The following is an 18,382-nucleotide window of genomic DNA, read 5'->3' on the forward strand; positions in this document are numbered from 1 at the left end:
GTTTGTGTTCAAAGAGAGGCTTTTTCAAACATTGATGATCTCCCACTGTTGCTGAATGAAAGTTACCTTCCACAGTCTGGGCAGTGACGGGATCAGAGGCCATTGACGCCATGCCCAATCCTGCAGCGTTGACCGCACGCACTCTCAACACGTAGCTAGTGCCCACCTCCAGACCTGTTACCTAGGAAACAAAGAGACAAGAAAAAAAGCAAGTGTTGGTGAAAAGAGTTAAGCTTTGATTTTCTTCACTTTGGGCACATTTGACAGGTACAATAACTGACATAGGTATCAATCAAAGTTTATTTATATAGCCCGATATCACAAATTTGACATTTGTCTCAGTGGAATTTACAGTTTGTACAGAATATGAATATAACGAGGTAGGATAACAGTTAGGTAATTGTTTAGGTTACACTCAATGGGCATTAGGGTAGGGTACTTGTTTATATGACAAATATTTAGTTAAATTAGTTATAGAGAAGGGGTAGGACCATATGAATACACTATTTATATTGGTTGTGTTCAAGAACCTGTATATTCAGAATTTGCTGTGTGTCAACATTTCAATTGTTATAAATTATTTGTTTTATTAATTGTTTGTTAATAATCAATTAAATCAATAAAAACAAAAACATTTACGCTCTTGCAGCATGTTTTTTCATCTAATCAGAAACTGTTGTATATATGTAACGTGATTTATTTAGCAGCACATTCTGAGATCCATCAGCTACACCAGCTTCTTTGTAAGGCTGGTTAATATTCTTTGTTCGTTCTGTGATCAACAAAATCCATCTACCTTCATAACTCAGCTACTTACTTTAGCCACTAGATGTCAGTGTCACACAGTTTAATGTAGGTGCATTACAGCATTGACAAAGAGGAGAATAAAACACTAAGGGCTGGAACACAAGGCATAATGTGTGGAAGTTTGAAAATAATATCACGGCAAACCAATAGGAAACTCTGCAGAGGCAAACAAAAGTGTAGGTTTAGGGATTATAGATATACAAGTATTTTGCTTTAAAAAATCTGTCATTATCACATTTAAATGAATAATAAATAATGAATTGTTCTACTTGTTTCAGCTCTAAATAACTTTAGTGTAAAATTGCAATGTTCTGACATACTATAAGAAAAACATTTCAGATAAATAATCATACTGGTAAATACCTCAAATATTTACCAATGGATCATTTCTAAAGATGCTCTCACCTTGAGGAAGCGGTGACTGGTAGCCGTCTCATTGGCTGTGGTCCAATCAGAAGTGCCCTTCTTGGCGTACTCAACATGATATCCTGTGATTGATCCAGAGCCAGTATAGACAGGCTTTTTCCACTCAACCACCATTGAACTATCTCTCACTTCACTGAAGGTCAGGTCATAGGCAGGGCCTATAGGACACAGGATGAGAGGAGTCAAATCCACATTTACATTTCTGATTGTGTGGACATTTTATTAACAACTTACACTCTCGCCATCCTTATTCTCAAGGATATATGGAAGACATGAGCATGGATTCAAAAAACTTGGATATGCTTCTTGATTTTTTCTGGTTTTACAGTTTGCCAGTGACCATGCGATCAGAGGATGACACTCACCAGGCTCCGGCATGGTCCAGGCATCACAGCTGATGTCAGCTGAGTGTTTGGACGCTGTTCCCAGGCCAGCCAGATTGGCTGCATAAACTTGGAACTGGTAGACGGCTCCCTCCGTCAGGCCTTCAGCCTGTCAAGCAGAGTAACCATGGTTACCAACATGCCAATCATCATTATCACAAATAAAGTCACTTTCCAGATTCACCCAAGTCCATCCAGGTATTTCAATTACTGTTTAAACATGTTGTTCCCTCTTCAGGTCATTGGCATTTTCAGACACTTAATGCCCAACCTGGGGATTTGGGACCACCATGGGGGGGTCGCCAAAGTTTCTGGAGGGTTAATGAGGCCGTTTGATTCTAAGGAGTTTAATGCAACCTTTTCTGGCCATCATAGTAGTTTTAGAATGTCTGTGAAGAAAACTAAATTACGTTTATAAAGTTTGGAATAATATTAAATATTACATTTAATTAAAGTAAACTCTGATTCCCAGAGCTGTCACTCTTTGTCACACAAGCTTTTCCTACATTAGAAAAAGTCTGCAGTTAAAATAAGGGAAAAGGTTGGGAACCACTGCTTTCAGAACAGATAGGTAAACATGTACCTTATAAAGTCTTTCTGTGACTGGTGGGATGTGAAGCTCTCTCCACATGGTGGATCCACTGCGTCTTTTGTCCACATAATAGTCCTTGATGCTTGATCCTCCATTGTGAGTGGGTTTCTTCCAGTACAGAACCACTGAGTGGCCGTCACAGTTCAGCAATGCGATGTCGTAAGGAGCAGAGGGGGTGGCTGAAAAAAGGTAGTGCTGAATTAGTGCTAATAATTACGATAACAATTCTTCACAACTTTCAATTATCCTTATCATTACAGTGCAGCAACAAGTAGATTATTATCATTTTCATTCATCATTAATAGTGATTAAAAATAGGCGGATACTCACTGAGGGCAGCCTTAACAGTCAGAGGGGCGGACTCCTGGGATTCGTCACTGAGGCCCAGCTCGTTGATGGCCTGCACGCGGAACACGTAGGTCTGTCCTTTAGTCAGGCCACTGACCACGAACCTGCAACCGAAACACGGGCATGAGAAGCGCTTTCCTACACTTTAACAATTAAAGAAACAGTCTTTCATTAGAAACATACTTGGTGCTCTTGTGAGGTTTGTGATTGGCCGAAGTCCAATCGGCGGACCCTTTTACACACTGGTCGATGTAGTAGCCAATCAGATTGTTGGGTTCTTTGGGAGGAGCCCACTGAATGAGGACAGAGGTGTCGGTTTCCCTGGTAGAAATCACCTGACCGGGAGCAGATGGCACACCTGAGAACAACAAAACATTGTTTAAAATATAACCATTAATGATGAAAAATATAATTGATTAATAAACACAAGAGCAGGTTATTTGTGGATGTATTCAACTGCTTTCAACATCTGCGTAATAGTCAAAAGAAACAGACCTTTGAGTTCCTGAGTCTGGATGGGGCCGGTGGGCTCTGATGGCTCACTGGCTCCATAGATATTAGCAGACACAACTCTGAATTGATAGAGTTTGCCCTCTGCGAGGTCAAAGACGGCGTAACGGGGAGATCTGATAGGAACCTGAGTGTTGACGCGCTGCCACGCACCGCTGTCTGCCAGGCTCTGGGGGGAGAGGGAGAGATTAGACCTGCTGTTAGTAGAGCTTCACACATTAATCATGACATGTTTTGCTTCATTTTAGCCTGGCTTTATTTGAGATCTTTAATAATTGTTTAGATTAATACAGTCAGTTCCCAATAGTCTGTCCTAGTGCAGTTGATCATAAGTGCTTTATTGCACTTGGAACTCATCAGGGTTCCTACACTTTTTCACCAATGACTTTTCCATGACCTTTACCTAATTTTTCATGACCAAAAAAATTAGTCTTTCTCAGCGGTACCACTGAAAATGGTTTATTTTAACATGGAACAGGAAAATAAGGTCTGAAACATGTTGTGCCTATCTAAAACAAATCAAATAGTAGGCTTACTAGCTTCTACACGCTAAAGCAACTAAAATCTCTCACCAGCAAAATACCTCGTCAGTTAAATGCCATTTTATGTTTCATTACTATACAGTATTTATTATCATTATAGTATTACTATTTTGGCGATTAGATAAAATATAAATTATATTTGATGCAACTTTAGTTACATTTCCATGACTTTTCCAAAACTTTGGGAAAAATATTGTTTTCCATAACTTTTCCAGGACCTGGAATTATCATTTTGAATTTCCATGACTTTTCCAGGTTTTTAATGACCGTAAGAACCCTGACTCATGTATTCCACAGTGTTAGAAGCTTATATTAACTTATACATGTACAGCATTGGATATATGTTTGTTTCTTTGACAGCGATGTGAATGTGTTTAAAACAAAAGTCTAGACATTTTATTTAAATTGTTTAAATTGTTTAAATTGTTTAAATTGTAAATTGTCATCCACACATACAATCCACCAATTCAAACTATTTTAATTTGAATAGGTAATGAATAAACTGATTAGGTAATCCTGGTTTTTATTCTACCACTAGAATGAAAGGGGCCAAAACAAATGTGCGCACACAACGAGGTGAAATGCCTGAATTCCAACTACATCGCTTTATTTAGTAGGTAAGGGCTATCACACACAGAAGAACCTGCAGTACTGGCAAGGTAGTGTGTTAGTACTCCAAGCAGCAATGGTGTTACGTTGTTTGTTACCTTCTCTATGTAGTACCACATGGGAGCCTTGCTGGAATATGCAGGGGCCTTCCAGCTCAAAACAACATAAGTCCTGTCGGTTTCTGAGGCGCACATCCCTGAAGCAGCACCTGGAGGCTTCCCTTCAGCTACACAAACACACACACACACACACACACACACACACACACACACACACACACACACACACACACACACACACACACACACACATGCAGATGAAGGTTAACTTACACAGTGAGACACATAATTGTTCACCTACTCTGTACAAAACAATACTTGAAGGAACTTATATAAATAATAGTAATAGATAGAGCTACGTTTCAGATAAAACTCACCTTCAACTTCATCATGGTAAGACACAACATCCAGGTTTCCTCCAAGTCTTTTGGCTAAAGGATAACAAAAACATTGTTACCTATCTGCTTTACATTTATTTTAAAGTTAAACTGATAACTCATTGTTCACCTTGTACAGTTAATACTGTAAGGCAAAAAAGACTGTTCATCTCATATCATTTTTTTAAAAGTTAGTTTTCGATCAGTGGTGACAGATGGACCAGTGATGTTTAGGACTGCATTGACCATTAAAGAGCACATCTTTCAAACACAATAATTTAAACACAATGTTAAACCTTTTATACTTCAGAGATCCAGTCTTCAAGTATCATCATAGCTATACTACAGCTGCTTTACGCCGACATACAAAGAGCAACTTAACTGCAGCCCATCCAAACTTACCAGAACAGCAGTGACATTTTCACGACAGGACACATATTTCTTTACATGATGAAATGTAAAAAACAGGGATGACATTTTTCTATTTAATCCAGCTACACCCACCATGCAGCCTCTCAAACTCGGTGGGGTCCAGCGCGGCGATGGGCTCAGACATGCGGCAGGCTTTGCTGACTCCTTTAGAGTTGACGGCTCGTACTCTGAAGTAGTACGAGTGCCCCTCAAACAGCCCGGGCACGGGGTATTTGCAGATCTTTATGGGGTGATCATTGCACTGGGTCCAGTTTTCAGTTCCAACCTCACATCTACAAAAGGAAAATGTAAAAAGACAGGTCAAATCAAAAAAGGAGTTTAAAAATAAAGCTGAAAATGGCCAAAGAAGTACAGAAAAAGTATTCGGTATAGAGAAAAAGAAAAGACTCGCTGTACCTAAGGACAGAAACCCTTCCATTGTACAGACAGTCAAGCAAAGTCTATGTGATTACTTCCAGGAATCACGCTTTATGTTGGCCAGTTTATCTTTTATTGATGATTCAAATAGTAACTCCTACTTGTCCACAAAGTATCCCAGGATTGGTCCCTCTGTGGTGGTATTTGGGGGCTTCCATGACGTAATGACATAGTCCCTGTTGGCATCGTGGATCTTAATATCCATAGGAGCACCGGGTGCACCGGCGACTGGGGGAGGTCCATCTACACAGGAAGTGACACAGTTACATTTTAGTAATCATATTATAAGTAAGCAGTATCTATATAAACAAGTAAAAGGGTTCAATTCAATAAAACCACAGTGTAGGTTTTGGTTACCTGAGACAGAGACGAATGCTCCGTGTTCGGCGGTGCCTCCTTTAGTGACCATACGTATTGTGTAGAGGCCTTCGTCGTCTTTGAACAGGTTGGGTATAGTCAGGGAGGTGATGCCTCTGCCGGTGACGATCTTCACCCACTTAGAGTCAGACAGACGCGTGTCTGGAAAGCAGACAGGATCATACCTTCAGCGTCCCTTTACGCATACTTCTTAGAAACCTCCATTCCACAGTAGAAATATGTTTCTATGAATTAAACATGAGACCTGACTGCATATCATGATTTTTAATATCAAAAAGGTTAACTTATAAAAAATGTGTATCCCTCATGGTACCTTTTTAAGTAATGTCTATGGACACACAGTAAATTAAATTAAGTTGCTAGTCTATTTAACTACTTTACTATAATGAATTAGCAATGAAAATCTCTCCGTAACATATTCCGTTTTTCCAATGATGGGCCTCCGGCTGTCCACTAGATTGGGTCTGGTAGTCGCGTTGGCAGACAGTATATATTACCAGCAATTAAAGTGTAATTAGGTTTTCATAAATTGCTTTTTTATAATAATTACCATCTCTAAACCACTGTGCATCGGGCTGCAGGTTGGCCAGGTTGGGGCTCAGGGTCATGGTGGCAGTCAGAGTGACAGAATCTCCCTCGGTGGCAAACACTGGCCCAAACTTCTCCAGGAAAGTGATGTGGATTTTAGTGTACTGGATCTTGGGAAGCATGGCAGCTGATGGATAGGGAAAATGAAGAAAAAGAGTCAGACAGAGTTGAGATGAGTGGGGCTGGTGCTATCTTTTTATTTTTTTACACACCACTTTTAAAAGAGAAACCTTTTACAGCCGAGTAATCTTCTCCAGTAATTTCTGGACATATTAAGAGGGAGCTGGAGGTAATTATGATGCTTACCTGTGTAAGGCAACCAAGCGTATGAGCAGGACTCCTCCTCCACCCTGAACCCTACATGATTAGAAAAGTCATCATAATTAACAGTAACAATTTGTAAAAATAAAGAATAAGAAAATTGGTGAATAAGCAGACAGATGGTAAGCAATGGCAGTAAAGGAAGAATAACAGCCTGAAGTAGCCAATCTAATTTAAATGAAATATATGTGTACATATGTATGTGTATGTATATATACAATTTTGTTTATCTGTGTGAGTATTTACTTACGGAATTATCTTTTTTTACTTTATCCAGCAACTGGATGACTAACGGGAGGGCTACTCCTGTATAAGCTATGCCCTCCCACTTCTACTAAGTTTGTTTGTTTGTGCAACATAAACTGTATCGTGTCCAAAAAATAAATGCATGTTAGTTTAAGGTGACGTGTTTGTAAAAGCTTCCTTTTTCAGTGCTTGAACAAAAAAATGTGTGAATGTGGAGTGCCTATTAAACCACAAACTGAAATAAAGCAAGCCAGACAAACGTTTTCAGGCTGCCTAGGTCAGAAAACATGGGATTCAACACGCCTATGTTTCTATGTCACATCCAGGCTCATTAAAACATATACCTCCCCACATCTGAGTATCTCCACCCCAAAAATAACTACATTTGAAAATAAAAGTAGACATAGCTTTTAGGGACATTGGTTGAATACAGGTATACTCAGAAAGAAAATACGAGACAATTATTTGTTTGTTTTTTTTACATTCAGAATTAGCATGAACTTTACACATCTAACATAAATGCATTCAGTGCCACTAGCATGTTCTGGTGTGACAGTATGATAAACATCACAACATATCAGATACAGGGTGATCACAAAGAAGGACATACTCTTGACGATGACGGAGGCCTGACTAGAAGCCTGTCCATGGCTGTTACAGGCCACAGCGGTGTACTGGGCCGTATCATCAGTGGAGCATCTATGAATGCACAATAACACACAAGTTTCCAAGTCACTATACCTATCAAGTTTGCATAGACTACATGTATTTTTAGAACAGCCTACAGATGTAAATAACACCATCCATGAGTCAGGGTTTTATCCTAGCATGGTTCATAGACACCTTATATCAAGCGTTAGGTGTGCATGTGAGTCTTTAGTAATGTTTATAATCATCTGTAAAAACATGGGAAATGCCTTCATGGCATATGTACTGTATTTCCACAAGGATCTGCTCCTACAAGACTTACTGTAAACCACTGAGCTAGTGCCAGGGGGGATTAGCTTTTACTGGGTGTATGAAACTAATACACCAAATGAGCAATCATTTCCCACATGAGTGCATTATGTTGCCGGGGATAATCAGCAGCTGAGTGGGCACAGTCAATAGAGAGTAAAGCCCTGCTCTCACATACAGTAGGACAGAATAGATGACAGGTTTTTTTTAAACACAATTGTTTACATTTCTAAAACATTTTCACATAGGGCTTATTTTACAAGTTGCATCACCTTCTCTGTCTCTTATGAATGCTTCCTCTGAATCATATTTACATGACATTTTGCTGCCTTTGTTCCCTCCAGAGCTAAAGGCCATGGATATTTTACAATCCTAGCAAACCAGAAGCAAATAGCAGAAGCTTCTGATCTAGAGAATCAAGTTCTGTACTCAGACGGTGCCGAAATTGAAAACTTGTTGGGGAGATGCAGAGACAATAGGGCTGCTACAGGGGTCAAAGCCATGTTTTGGTCTCATTGCAGCCATGCATTACTGCATTGAAGCCAGTCTGAACCACTCTGTGCCTTTTCCCTTCCTGATGCTCTTCTCACCAACTTCTACAGAACCTCATATTACATTAGTATCAGCTAACATTGGAATTCCGGCCTGGCAGAATGCGTAGGCTGCTGGAGTCATAAGGAGAGGACTCCACATTATTGGAGGAAGTGAATACTGTGTAGCAGCAGGTAGCCGAGTGAAGGCACCAAATGTATTCTATTTTGAATCAAAATAACATTCAAAAAATTCTTTTAGAATTACAGAATACTTTGCACCGGTGAAACTGTGTGTTTAGGGGAATTTAGAAGGTTAGGCTTGTTAGGGAAGAGTTACAGAATGGCATCTTGTAATAACTGAGAAGTTGGGGGGTTGGGATTCTGCATTTTGCTGACTGTCATGAGCCGGGCTTAAAATGACGACAAGCTGCTGGGAATTTGTCATTCAAAAGAGATATATCCCCTTACATATTCCAGCCTATTTCTAAAACGGTTTCTTTTAAATTAACAGAGCATTCAGTGTTAATGTAATTTATCTAACTAACACTTTTTGAGTTTAAGACAACTCAGGAGGAGGGAGTTATTTTTCAGTAATTTAATCAGAGTAATTGCTGTTGGCTGAACTGTGTGTTAGTAACAGACAGAAGGAGCTTAAGGTGACTGGATCCAAGCAGAGAGTGATGACTGGAAGAATCCCGCAGGATCACGTAGCACTAAGGTCAGCACTGGGAACAGCTGAGCTTCCTGGACTGGAGCGAGTCGGTCAGCTGACTCTGACGTAACTACTCTAGTTTGAATATGTGTGGTGACCCTAATGGGACTGACAGGAAAGATATTCTGATGATTCAATACACAGTCCTGGCGATAGATAAGCTAGTCACTGGCCAAAGTGGGCAAGTGTCATGAATAGTTAGGTTTAGCAGTGAGCCATAATTACAAACCATGGGAAGAGATGAGATTACTTAATAACAGTCATTTGGATTATTGAAGTTACCAAACAGTTTCCCACAAAATAAACAAAAATATGAAATGGATTTCCTTTCATAAAAAGCATTGAACAAACAGTTAAAATAGTTTGAAACCTGCATTGTTAATCAGTTGTATTACTATTGTTATAACATAAAGCTGGGAGATTTGCAAAAGTAATGTAAACAAATAAAATTACGAGGTTCTTTTTGTCCTCATCCTTTAATATTTGTAGTTTGTCATGCAGGTTGTCTTTTAAATGTTTGAATATTGAATTAGAGGAGTGACACTTTAAATTAGGAACAAGCTCATCAAATGTTCTCTACCTCTACATGTGACCTTTCAAATAATCTTCTTTAATTTTTTTTTTTAAGTCTTTAATTAATGCACCTTGGGATTTCCAGAGTATGGATTCCACCATTAGCTTCAATGAGGAACTGTCCCGAGGACATGCCCAGGATCGAGCCGTCTTTATACCTGAAATAGAGAGAAATCACTGCTCACCAGCATAGAGACGTGTGGGACCATAGAAGACTTTTTCAGCAGCAATTTTTGTAACATTTCCTGACAACAAAAATTAGCAACATATCTACAAGAAGAAAAAGATATGCAAGGCAACCCATTCTCATGAAATAAAAAATATATATATTTACAATTTTTGTTTCTTTTTAAGTTTAAAGTTTTTGTTTTAGATGTTAAATTGTTACTCACCATTGTACCGAAGGCAAGGGGAAGCCAGCAACAGTGCAGCAGAGTTTGATGTGAGTTTTCTCAAACACGGTGTGGGATCTGAGTCGGACCAGGAACGTCGGTCCCCTGATCATCGGCTCCTCACGCACATATTTGTCCCCCATCTTTGAGGTTACCTACACAGGGAAATGACAATTACAAGAGACGGATGAATATAAATGTCTTACTCTGTACCATGACACAACAAAATAGCATTCATTACCTCAAAAAACAGATTAGACAGATAATTACATACATTTTCCCAAACAAAGCAATGTTGGACGGGAAAAGATTCTTACCACTTCTTGGATGCGAGACTGTGTTTTGTGCTCATATCTTTCCTCCATCGCTGTAGAACTAAATACAAACAGTAAGTCAGTTTTGTTTGCAATCAGTGTTTTCTTTGTAAAGTCTGTTCATTCAGTAAACTCCTAAACATATGATGTGATTTTTAACATGTACCTACTGTTAAAGATATATAAAACGTGACATTAGAAAGAATAACTGCAGTGTATGGGGCGTGGTAACTATTTAGGCTTTTCACTTATTCAGTTGCCTACCAGATACAATAACCAGCCTCCAAAGTGGTGCTGTGCTGAGTGTTAGCTTTCATGTGCAACAGTCTGTATCCAACGCTTGAAAGGGCTTGTAATCTGATTCCAAAATCGTTTTGGAACAGCCTTGCTGTTTTCATAATTGTGAAAATACTGAAGCCTAAGACTTTCTTTTAGATGAAAGTTATCCATGAGCAAAGATTGGGACTACTGGCAATCTCTGAGGCCGTTTCACTTTGCTCTGCTGAGAAGGACATCAAAATCAGTAAAGTCAATCAGAACTAATTTACCAATCCCACCTAGTACTTGCTGGAACATGGACAATTGTGCCTGTGGTTATTATATTATTGTAGGCCAGAGTCCCAAATTAAATTGGTCATTTTTAACACAGGTTTTTCTTCCGTTTGAAAAACATTACAATCTTTAGGGGCAGAAGCCTGATGCTTTTACAAAATGACAAAATGGTGTCAACCTGCTCCATGGAAAGAATGCATGATGCATGACAAGACCTTTCCACAGTAGAGATAGAGAAGTAAAGCCTCTCTGACTGACCTTTGACTCTCCTGTGAGCAGTTGAGGCGACACCAACTTAACAAAAATGTCTGAGGTAAGCTCACCGGGTAGACATCAGAGAACCATTGAGTACCAAACAGCTTTTTTAAGAGCGTGCATTACAGGATTTCACTTGACTGTTCACACTCCATGTTAAAGTTATGTCAGTCTAAGCTTTGGAGAGTCATTAGCTTTAGATGTGACTATAATGTCTGACATGAATATTGCCTCCATTTGTGCACTGAGCCTCCTTAACAAGGATAACTGAAATGTGTGTCATAAAACTTTATGACTGAAAGTCTTTTAAAAAGGAGGACACTGATTAATTGGAACATCATCAGCTGATATACACAATTGTTTGTGCATAGCCAAATTCCATATTCAGCACTATGCCACTGAAGCTGGCAAATGGCCTATTGCCTAAAGGGGCTGCAGATTGTCAGCAGGAGGGACGCAGCCAGCTGTGGGAAGCTCTCAAGTCTATGTGTTTCATCACTGTTGTCCATAAATCCTTCAGGCCAGATGTCATTCCACTACCGCCACTGTAACGTGGAGTGGAGTGCTCTCCAGAAAGTCAGAGGATCCTGAGAGCTGGCAGGAACAGACAAAGCAGTTGGAGTGGGGAACATTGTTATGGGACTGAGTCTGGAGGAGCCATGTTGCATTTTAAAAGAGACCAATAGTGTTGCAAGTGGATGCCAGGTTGTGGTATGGCAGCCATTGAGGCAGGATGTGTTGCTTCGTCCAAATTGGCCAAACAAGTGACGTGCACATTTCAGTGTGCTGCTCTCGGTAAACCTGTGTGAAAACATTATTTGTCACACAGGAAAAATAATATTTGAAGTAAATAATATCCTTTCTTGTGGTAAAATGTGCTTGGAATTGTTATCGAGTCTGGCGAGAAATCTTCTTTTTTAACATACAATAGTTACATAGTAATATGTCATCAGTCGTTCAGAGTTCAAGGGACACAACACACAAAAACACAAGCATACTTACCTCAGTTTGAAATAAAATACATAAGAATTGGTAAAGGACAATAAGCTGTGTAAAGGGAAATTCAACACCCATCACTCCACACTTTGTTAAATTAGAACTACTTAAAAGGGTCAGACTACTGTTTGCTGCTCAGCTGCTTCTTGGCAAAAAAGAAAAAAAGAAGAAGTGATCAGCAGCAAAAATAAGATTTATTAAGTGGTAAGTATCACCGCAAACACAGAACACAAACAAAACGCTAACACTACACATCCTGCAGTGGTTCCTCAAGCTAAATATTTGTGTCTACAGGCGGTGGGATTTTTAACTATTTCCACATAATAAAAATGTCACAAAGAGGCCTATGATTAAATTAGTAAAGCTAAGCCTTTCCTGCAGTGTTTTCTTTTGTATCTGTAGAAAAGACCATCTGACCTTTGCTGCTTGAAAGTTTTAAAAGCTTCTTGTGCATTAAAATAAACTATTAATCCTATGCCCATTTATATATACCAATATCCAACATTAAAATGTACTTTGATAAGCCCTCATAATGATGTCAAATATTGGCTTGGGGAAGTTATTGTGAAAACAATTATGCCTTTGTTTAACTTAGACAGCTTAGTGTTAGTTAGGTCTTGACGTTAGTTTAATGTTAAACAGGTTCAACTTGCTATATTAACCTAGTCCATACTACTGTTACAATACTACTGTTATTTTTTTAGGTAGGATTAGCATTACAGTGTAATGTACCTGCTGTACTCTTTAACCACATATTTGCTCTGTTTGTGGTGGTACTCGTGGTCGTAAGCCCCACGTTTCATCCTCGTTGACATGGTGACAAAGTAGATACTGACCTGTTGGACCAGCAACAAACAAACACTCACTGACATTGTAACAGAGTGGATCGACAATTACATATCGGACCAACAACGCAGTGACACAAACTTATACAAACACAAGGGCTACCAACCCTGTCAAAGACACTTCTAGAAGGAGATGCTGCTTTAATGAAGAAAAATGCGAAGAAGGAAAGAGATGAAACACAGACACACACACACACACACACACACACACACACACACACACACACAAAAAGCTTTCACTGTCAGCTTCAGGAATGACAAGGTGACACATTGATTTAAAGACACTGTTAACACAGACACATGTGTTCACCAACAAAAACAAAAGGCATGTAGACTATTGTTGGAACAGTAATGTTTACAATGAGTACAGCTGCACCAAAGACTGTCTAACAATTTGACGGATCCAAATTCAGAGCACATAATACAGTATATGTATTACAATTTTAGACACATTGGTGAACTGTGAATACCCATATTTTACATATAATAAACGATTGTGTCAAGAGATTGACACAATACTAAAATAAACATTAAAATGTTACTCAATGTGAGCGTAAAATAATAGGCGTTATCATAAAAGCTTTTCTATTGGGCACATGTCATATCCTGTGATATAAAATGGCACAAATACTTTTTAAAGCAAATAAATTAAGTATGGGAAACACTGACACACATATCACGTGGCATAAACAATAACATCAGACATGAACACTTTTTACAGTACGCATACCAAAGCAGGAACATAACTTTGTCTTACATCACGCGGCGGTGGAACATAATTTCCTTACGTCACTAAGTCCTCAGAGACTATAAATAAGGTCAGATGAAACATGAAGCGATTCTCCCTGCCCAACCTCACCCCGAAAGCTACTGAGACATGATCTACTGGCAAAGACTTTCCCTTCTGCCTTTTTCTGAAAACACTTGCCTTGCACGTTTAAGTCGCGTCTAGCTCAAAAACTGACAATCAAGCATCACGTCAATTAGATGGACACATGTCCCCTGAAAAAAATAAAAACAGTTAAATCCCCGGTTGAATAATGTAGCTGTAGTAGTGGAAAAGCCCCAAAGTTACTTAAGGGTCAGTGAACCAGCCTGCCAAACACTTTACCACTTTGCCACCTTTTATGTCCAATCGGTGTTGATGGCAAATGTCAATAAAATCACCAGTGCATAATACATTGACCAAGAAAAGTGCCTTCATGTATCAGGAAGCATTGTTTCTGATGCCCAAAGTGTCACTTCCTCTTGCACTGCTAATGCACCAGCTGACTTATCCTCTTACCTCTGCAATTTTTGACCATATCCTCTAGCCAAAATAAATAAAGCTGAAGGTCTAGGTCCGCAAAAAACCCTGTAAAATGTGTCCTCTCCCAAAAACAGACTCTGCACCCATATTTGGGGATTTTGTTGGAAATGTAGCTAGTTTGCAATACAAGCAAAAAGAAATGCAGTTTTTTTTGTTCTTCATTTAAAAAATAGAACAAGAGAGATAGGAAGTTTTGATTTTGAGCACCTGCACCAACAGGCTATCCAGAGGTGGAGACTAGAAATTCACCTTTTAACTACGCCACGTCAAATGACACTGCTTGATGCAAGAGGAACAACATATTTTGCAGCTGCGAACTCAGCTTTAATTGGTCAATATGACACATATTGATTCATTGCTTAAAATGAATACATTTATCATTAACACAAACTGGACATTCACATATAAGATAGAGATGGTGGAATTGTTCCTTTAAGTAAAGAGTAAGTGAAGATCCCCTTAGAGCCTTACTCCAAAAAATCAGATGAAATCAGCAGACTTAGGAAGACATTGTGTTTCCAAAGAAAATCAGCATTAAACTCAACTGTCCTCACATGAGTTTTCAAAGCAGGCAAGTCATGTTCTAGTCTGACATACTGAATCAGTACAAATGCCTGTGAAATGAAACCTGAGTCTCTGCATCTGTAACAGGAAACCTCTAACATTCTCAACCAAAACCGTAAAACCTCTGATATTCTGCAGCTTGGTCATAAACGGTTGGTGTTTTGTTTCAAATACTTGCTGTGTGCTGACTAGTGGCAATTGCAATACAATGGAACAATGATGGCTTGTTTGTATTTGAGTTCCTTCATTTTGAAACGATGAAAGCAATGTCCAAACATTGAGTCCCAGAGCAAACACTAGCTATTTCTGCACTGAAGCAATGGTCCCAAGTGTTCCCACCAAATTGGACTCTCCAGTGGGAGTCCATTTTAACCAATTAGGATTCTAACTATGATAAACACACAGAGACCAGCTGTATAATTGTCCTGTCTCAAACTAGGCAACTCGTCAAAACAGTGGGTCATTTATATATTAAGATTACATTTCAGCACCTAATTAACCTTCATTATTCATATGTTCTACCATGCATTACATTGTAAATCCTCAGCCCTTGTTAAGGGCCATGCAACATCTCTTGGTTGTACCCTTATCTGGTATTTCTATTCCTCCACCCAACTAATCCCACCTGCTCGATCGGGTTTCACACAAAATCTGATTTAAAGATGAAGATACAAGGGTGTTAGAAATAAAAGGAGCGTGAAATTATAGTTGTCTTACCCCTTGAGATTTTCTTTGCAGCAACTTCGGTTGTCAGCCTGAATCCACAGGGAGTCAGCCTAAACCAAGTACCAGGCCAAAGAAGACCATCAGCCGTCTCTAACCGACCCCCACCTGCCTCTGCCTGAGGCCTTATAAGGAAAGAGAGCTGCCTATATATAACCAGTATCCTTCAAGACTTAGGGCCACTAGAACCAGTCAACTATTACATTAACAGAGTTTGCCCATTACAGTTTTAAGTGCTTTGCCCAATAGGTGTTTATTGACACACTAGCTCAACAACTGAGGCTTAACATTTGGTAATTCAGGTATACCAGATCTTCTAGACAATGCAGAGAATCTGTTATGAGGGAAAGAATGATTTTTAGCTCTTCAGAGTAGGCAGCGATATGTTGGACATATACAAGAACAATGGTGCAACAAGGCTGTTCATTTTCATTCTCCATACCAGAATGGTTATCTGTTAAAAAATAAAAACATAATTGACAGCAAATTCAAAGAATGTATTATTATTGAACAGGCACCTTTAAAAATTCTAAAAATAACATTTTCAATTCAGTATACAGCAGTTTCATACGAACATTAAAGTGTACTAGATTAACTTCAAACAGTAGTTAAGTCCCTCTCTTAAGATCTTTCTCATCTGCAAAAGTCTCGAGACACTTTGCCGCATGCTGAACTTTGGCCAGGGCCTATTTATAAAACTAGCTACAGTTACAGCTAGACTATTCCTGACACAGTGAAGGGGCTGTGAACACATTTCCCATCTGAGGCAAAAATCATATGATGGGACAACATGGAAGTTACATTTAAAGGGCAGAAAGGAGAGGGAGGAGAGGCAGGATGGGGCTTTGACAACAGTGTGTATTGTTTGAGTTGTCTACCATGGGTTTTCATACTCACAGGGTCGAAATCTAACCATTTAATCAAATATTACATTTCAAATGCCCTATATGCAAATTATATGGTTTAAAAAAAGATATATAAATATGAAGTAAATAGAAACAGTTCAAACTTTAGACAAGATTGGTCAGAAGTCAACAGGACCCTGCAGTAAGAAATCTATAGAGACACATGACTTAACTATACATGGTGTATATGCCCAAATACATTTTTAATGTGTTCCACAGACAAAATGTGTATAGCTTTCAGTTAGGTTAGGTTTGTCTACTGCTTTGTTTGTGTGTGTGCTAAAAACAGGAAGGGTGCCTGTCTGTGGTCAGAAAGAGCCCTCTGTTGGCCATGTGGTATTACACTCTGAGACCTAATCCCAGTGATAATTTGAGTGCATTATGTTGTTGGCTGACAGTAAGACATTAATAAGCCAGGGGTTCAACCAAGTCAAATGATTAAGAAATAGCATTAAAAAATATATACTTTAGATTGGTAAAATGTGTACCGTTTTGCTTAATCAGTTTCTCCTTCTCTCAGTAGGATATTTTATACGTTTTTATTATTCCTGGCGACACTTTTAAAATGAAACTCCCTGGATATATTATGAATTATTCTCTCACTTTAAGTCTCCTGACATGCTTAATTGTACACATTGCCTTATGAGTCATTTAAAATTAAACCCCTGTGCATTATATTTAATAAGTCAGGCCTGTCCAATTAACTCTAAATTATGAATCGTTAGTGCAGAGCAATTTACAAAGGGAAATGTGACGTCCAAGTGAATATTCATGAATAAATGAAAACACAAGGTATATTTAAAGGCATATTGCATTTTGATCTTGGATTGACCAGGATCTGACCACCTGCCAGTCTGTTTGGGTCACATGCTTTCTGTTGAGCTTGGAGACATAGAAGGTGGCAGCTTGCCAAAAACAGAAGCAGCTGTAAAGACATTGATGCATAAATCGTATGATGTAAACTTAATCATTTTGGTCACATCCCTTCTATCAGGTCCCTGTTAAAAATTATATTATCCATTAAAAACATTTGTGTGATTTGATTTTTGAACACCTATTTATATAATACACAGATTAATTAGGTCACCTTTTTTTAAAGAATGGCTAAACTGTCATACTCTGACAGTACGTACACATATATCATGGACACTGCTTCCAAATGACCAAATGTTCACTGATGGCTTTCATCTAGTATGTCAAATATTATATATCATCATGCAGCTTTGTTAGATAGGCCTAACTAACATGTGCGTGATTATATTATTATTATAATAATTCCCCTGTAACACGTGACCAGCACTGTCCTTAAACAATAATTATAAGTGTTTATATTGTACACTGCTGTGAGAACTGTCTTTAAAAAAGGTACGATTGTAAACTGTCACATAAGCGTGCCTTGTTTCAAACATCACCGCAAGGCCTTTGGACAAGGAGCCGGCGGCGAGGGCCGGACAATAAATCGAGCCTCTACCACGTGACGACGCATGACGTTTACGACGCTCCTGATTGGCTGAGCAGGCAGGTAGCGAAGCGGCTTCGGGACATAAACAACAGACTGTTCCCTTGTACTCTCTATTATGCACCAACCTAGTCAAGTTTTCTAACGTATTAACAGGGCGGCGCAAAGTTAACTTCCATAAAAGTCTATTGCAACGTATCCGGCTCAAGGTGAGATCACATTTTACATGTGTTTCATCCTACCTTTTTCGGTTAAAAC

The 18,382-nt window shown here is 39.0% G+C and overlaps 2 protein-coding genes across 2 annotated transcripts in view; one reads left to right on the forward strand and one right to left on the reverse strand.

Moving 5' to 3' along the window:
* The window catches only part of myom2a (myomesin 2a), a 28,423-nt gene extending 12,571 nt beyond the window's left edge, over positions 1–15,852 (reverse strand). The window contains exons 1-20 of the mRNA XM_010796471.1: positions 15,755–15,852; positions 13,052–13,155; positions 10,520–10,577; positions 10,203–10,357; positions 9,882–9,968; positions 7,646–7,734; positions 6,775–6,825; positions 6,431–6,595; positions 5,860–6,021; positions 5,604–5,745; positions 5,158–5,357; positions 4,654–4,707; positions 4,316–4,443; positions 3,052–3,235; positions 2,740–2,914; positions 2,539–2,660; positions 2,200–2,387; positions 1,599–1,725; positions 1,213–1,391; positions 67–181 (exon numbers count right to left, since the gene is read on the reverse strand). Coding sequence (XP_010794773.1) covers positions 67–181; positions 1,213–1,391; positions 1,599–1,725; positions 2,200–2,387; positions 2,539–2,660; positions 2,740–2,914; positions 3,052–3,235; positions 4,316–4,443; positions 4,654–4,707; positions 5,158–5,357; positions 5,604–5,745; positions 5,860–6,021; positions 6,431–6,595; positions 6,775–6,825; positions 7,646–7,734; positions 9,882–9,968; positions 10,203–10,357; positions 10,520–10,577; positions 13,052–13,134 — 2,464 coding nt within the window. The 5' untranslated portion in view covers positions 13,135–13,155; positions 15,755–15,852. The remainder of the gene's footprint in view (positions 1–66; positions 182–1,212; positions 1,392–1,598; positions 1,726–2,199; positions 2,388–2,538; positions 2,661–2,739; positions 2,915–3,051; positions 3,236–4,315; positions 4,444–4,653; positions 4,708–5,157; positions 5,358–5,603; positions 5,746–5,859; positions 6,022–6,430; positions 6,596–6,774; positions 6,826–7,645; positions 7,735–9,881; positions 9,969–10,202; positions 10,358–10,519; positions 10,578–13,051; positions 13,156–15,754) is intronic.
* Positions 15,853–18,195: 2,343 nt separating this feature from the next.
* Positions 18,196–18,382, forward strand: part of rnaset2 (ribonuclease T2) — a 6,531-nt gene continuing 6,344 nt past the window's right edge. The window contains exon 1 of the mRNA XM_010796472.1: positions 18,196–18,333. The gene's annotated coding sequence lies outside the window, so the exon portion shown is untranslated. The remainder of the gene's footprint in view (positions 18,334–18,382) is intronic.

The sequence above is a fragment of the Notothenia coriiceps genome, unplaced genomic scaffold, assembly GCF_000735185.1.
Source record: "Notothenia coriiceps isolate Sejong01 unplaced genomic scaffold, NC01 NC01_scaffold00037250, whole genome shotgun sequence".
Taxonomy (NCBI): Eukaryota; Metazoa; Chordata; class Actinopteri; order Perciformes; family Nototheniidae; genus Notothenia; species Notothenia coriiceps.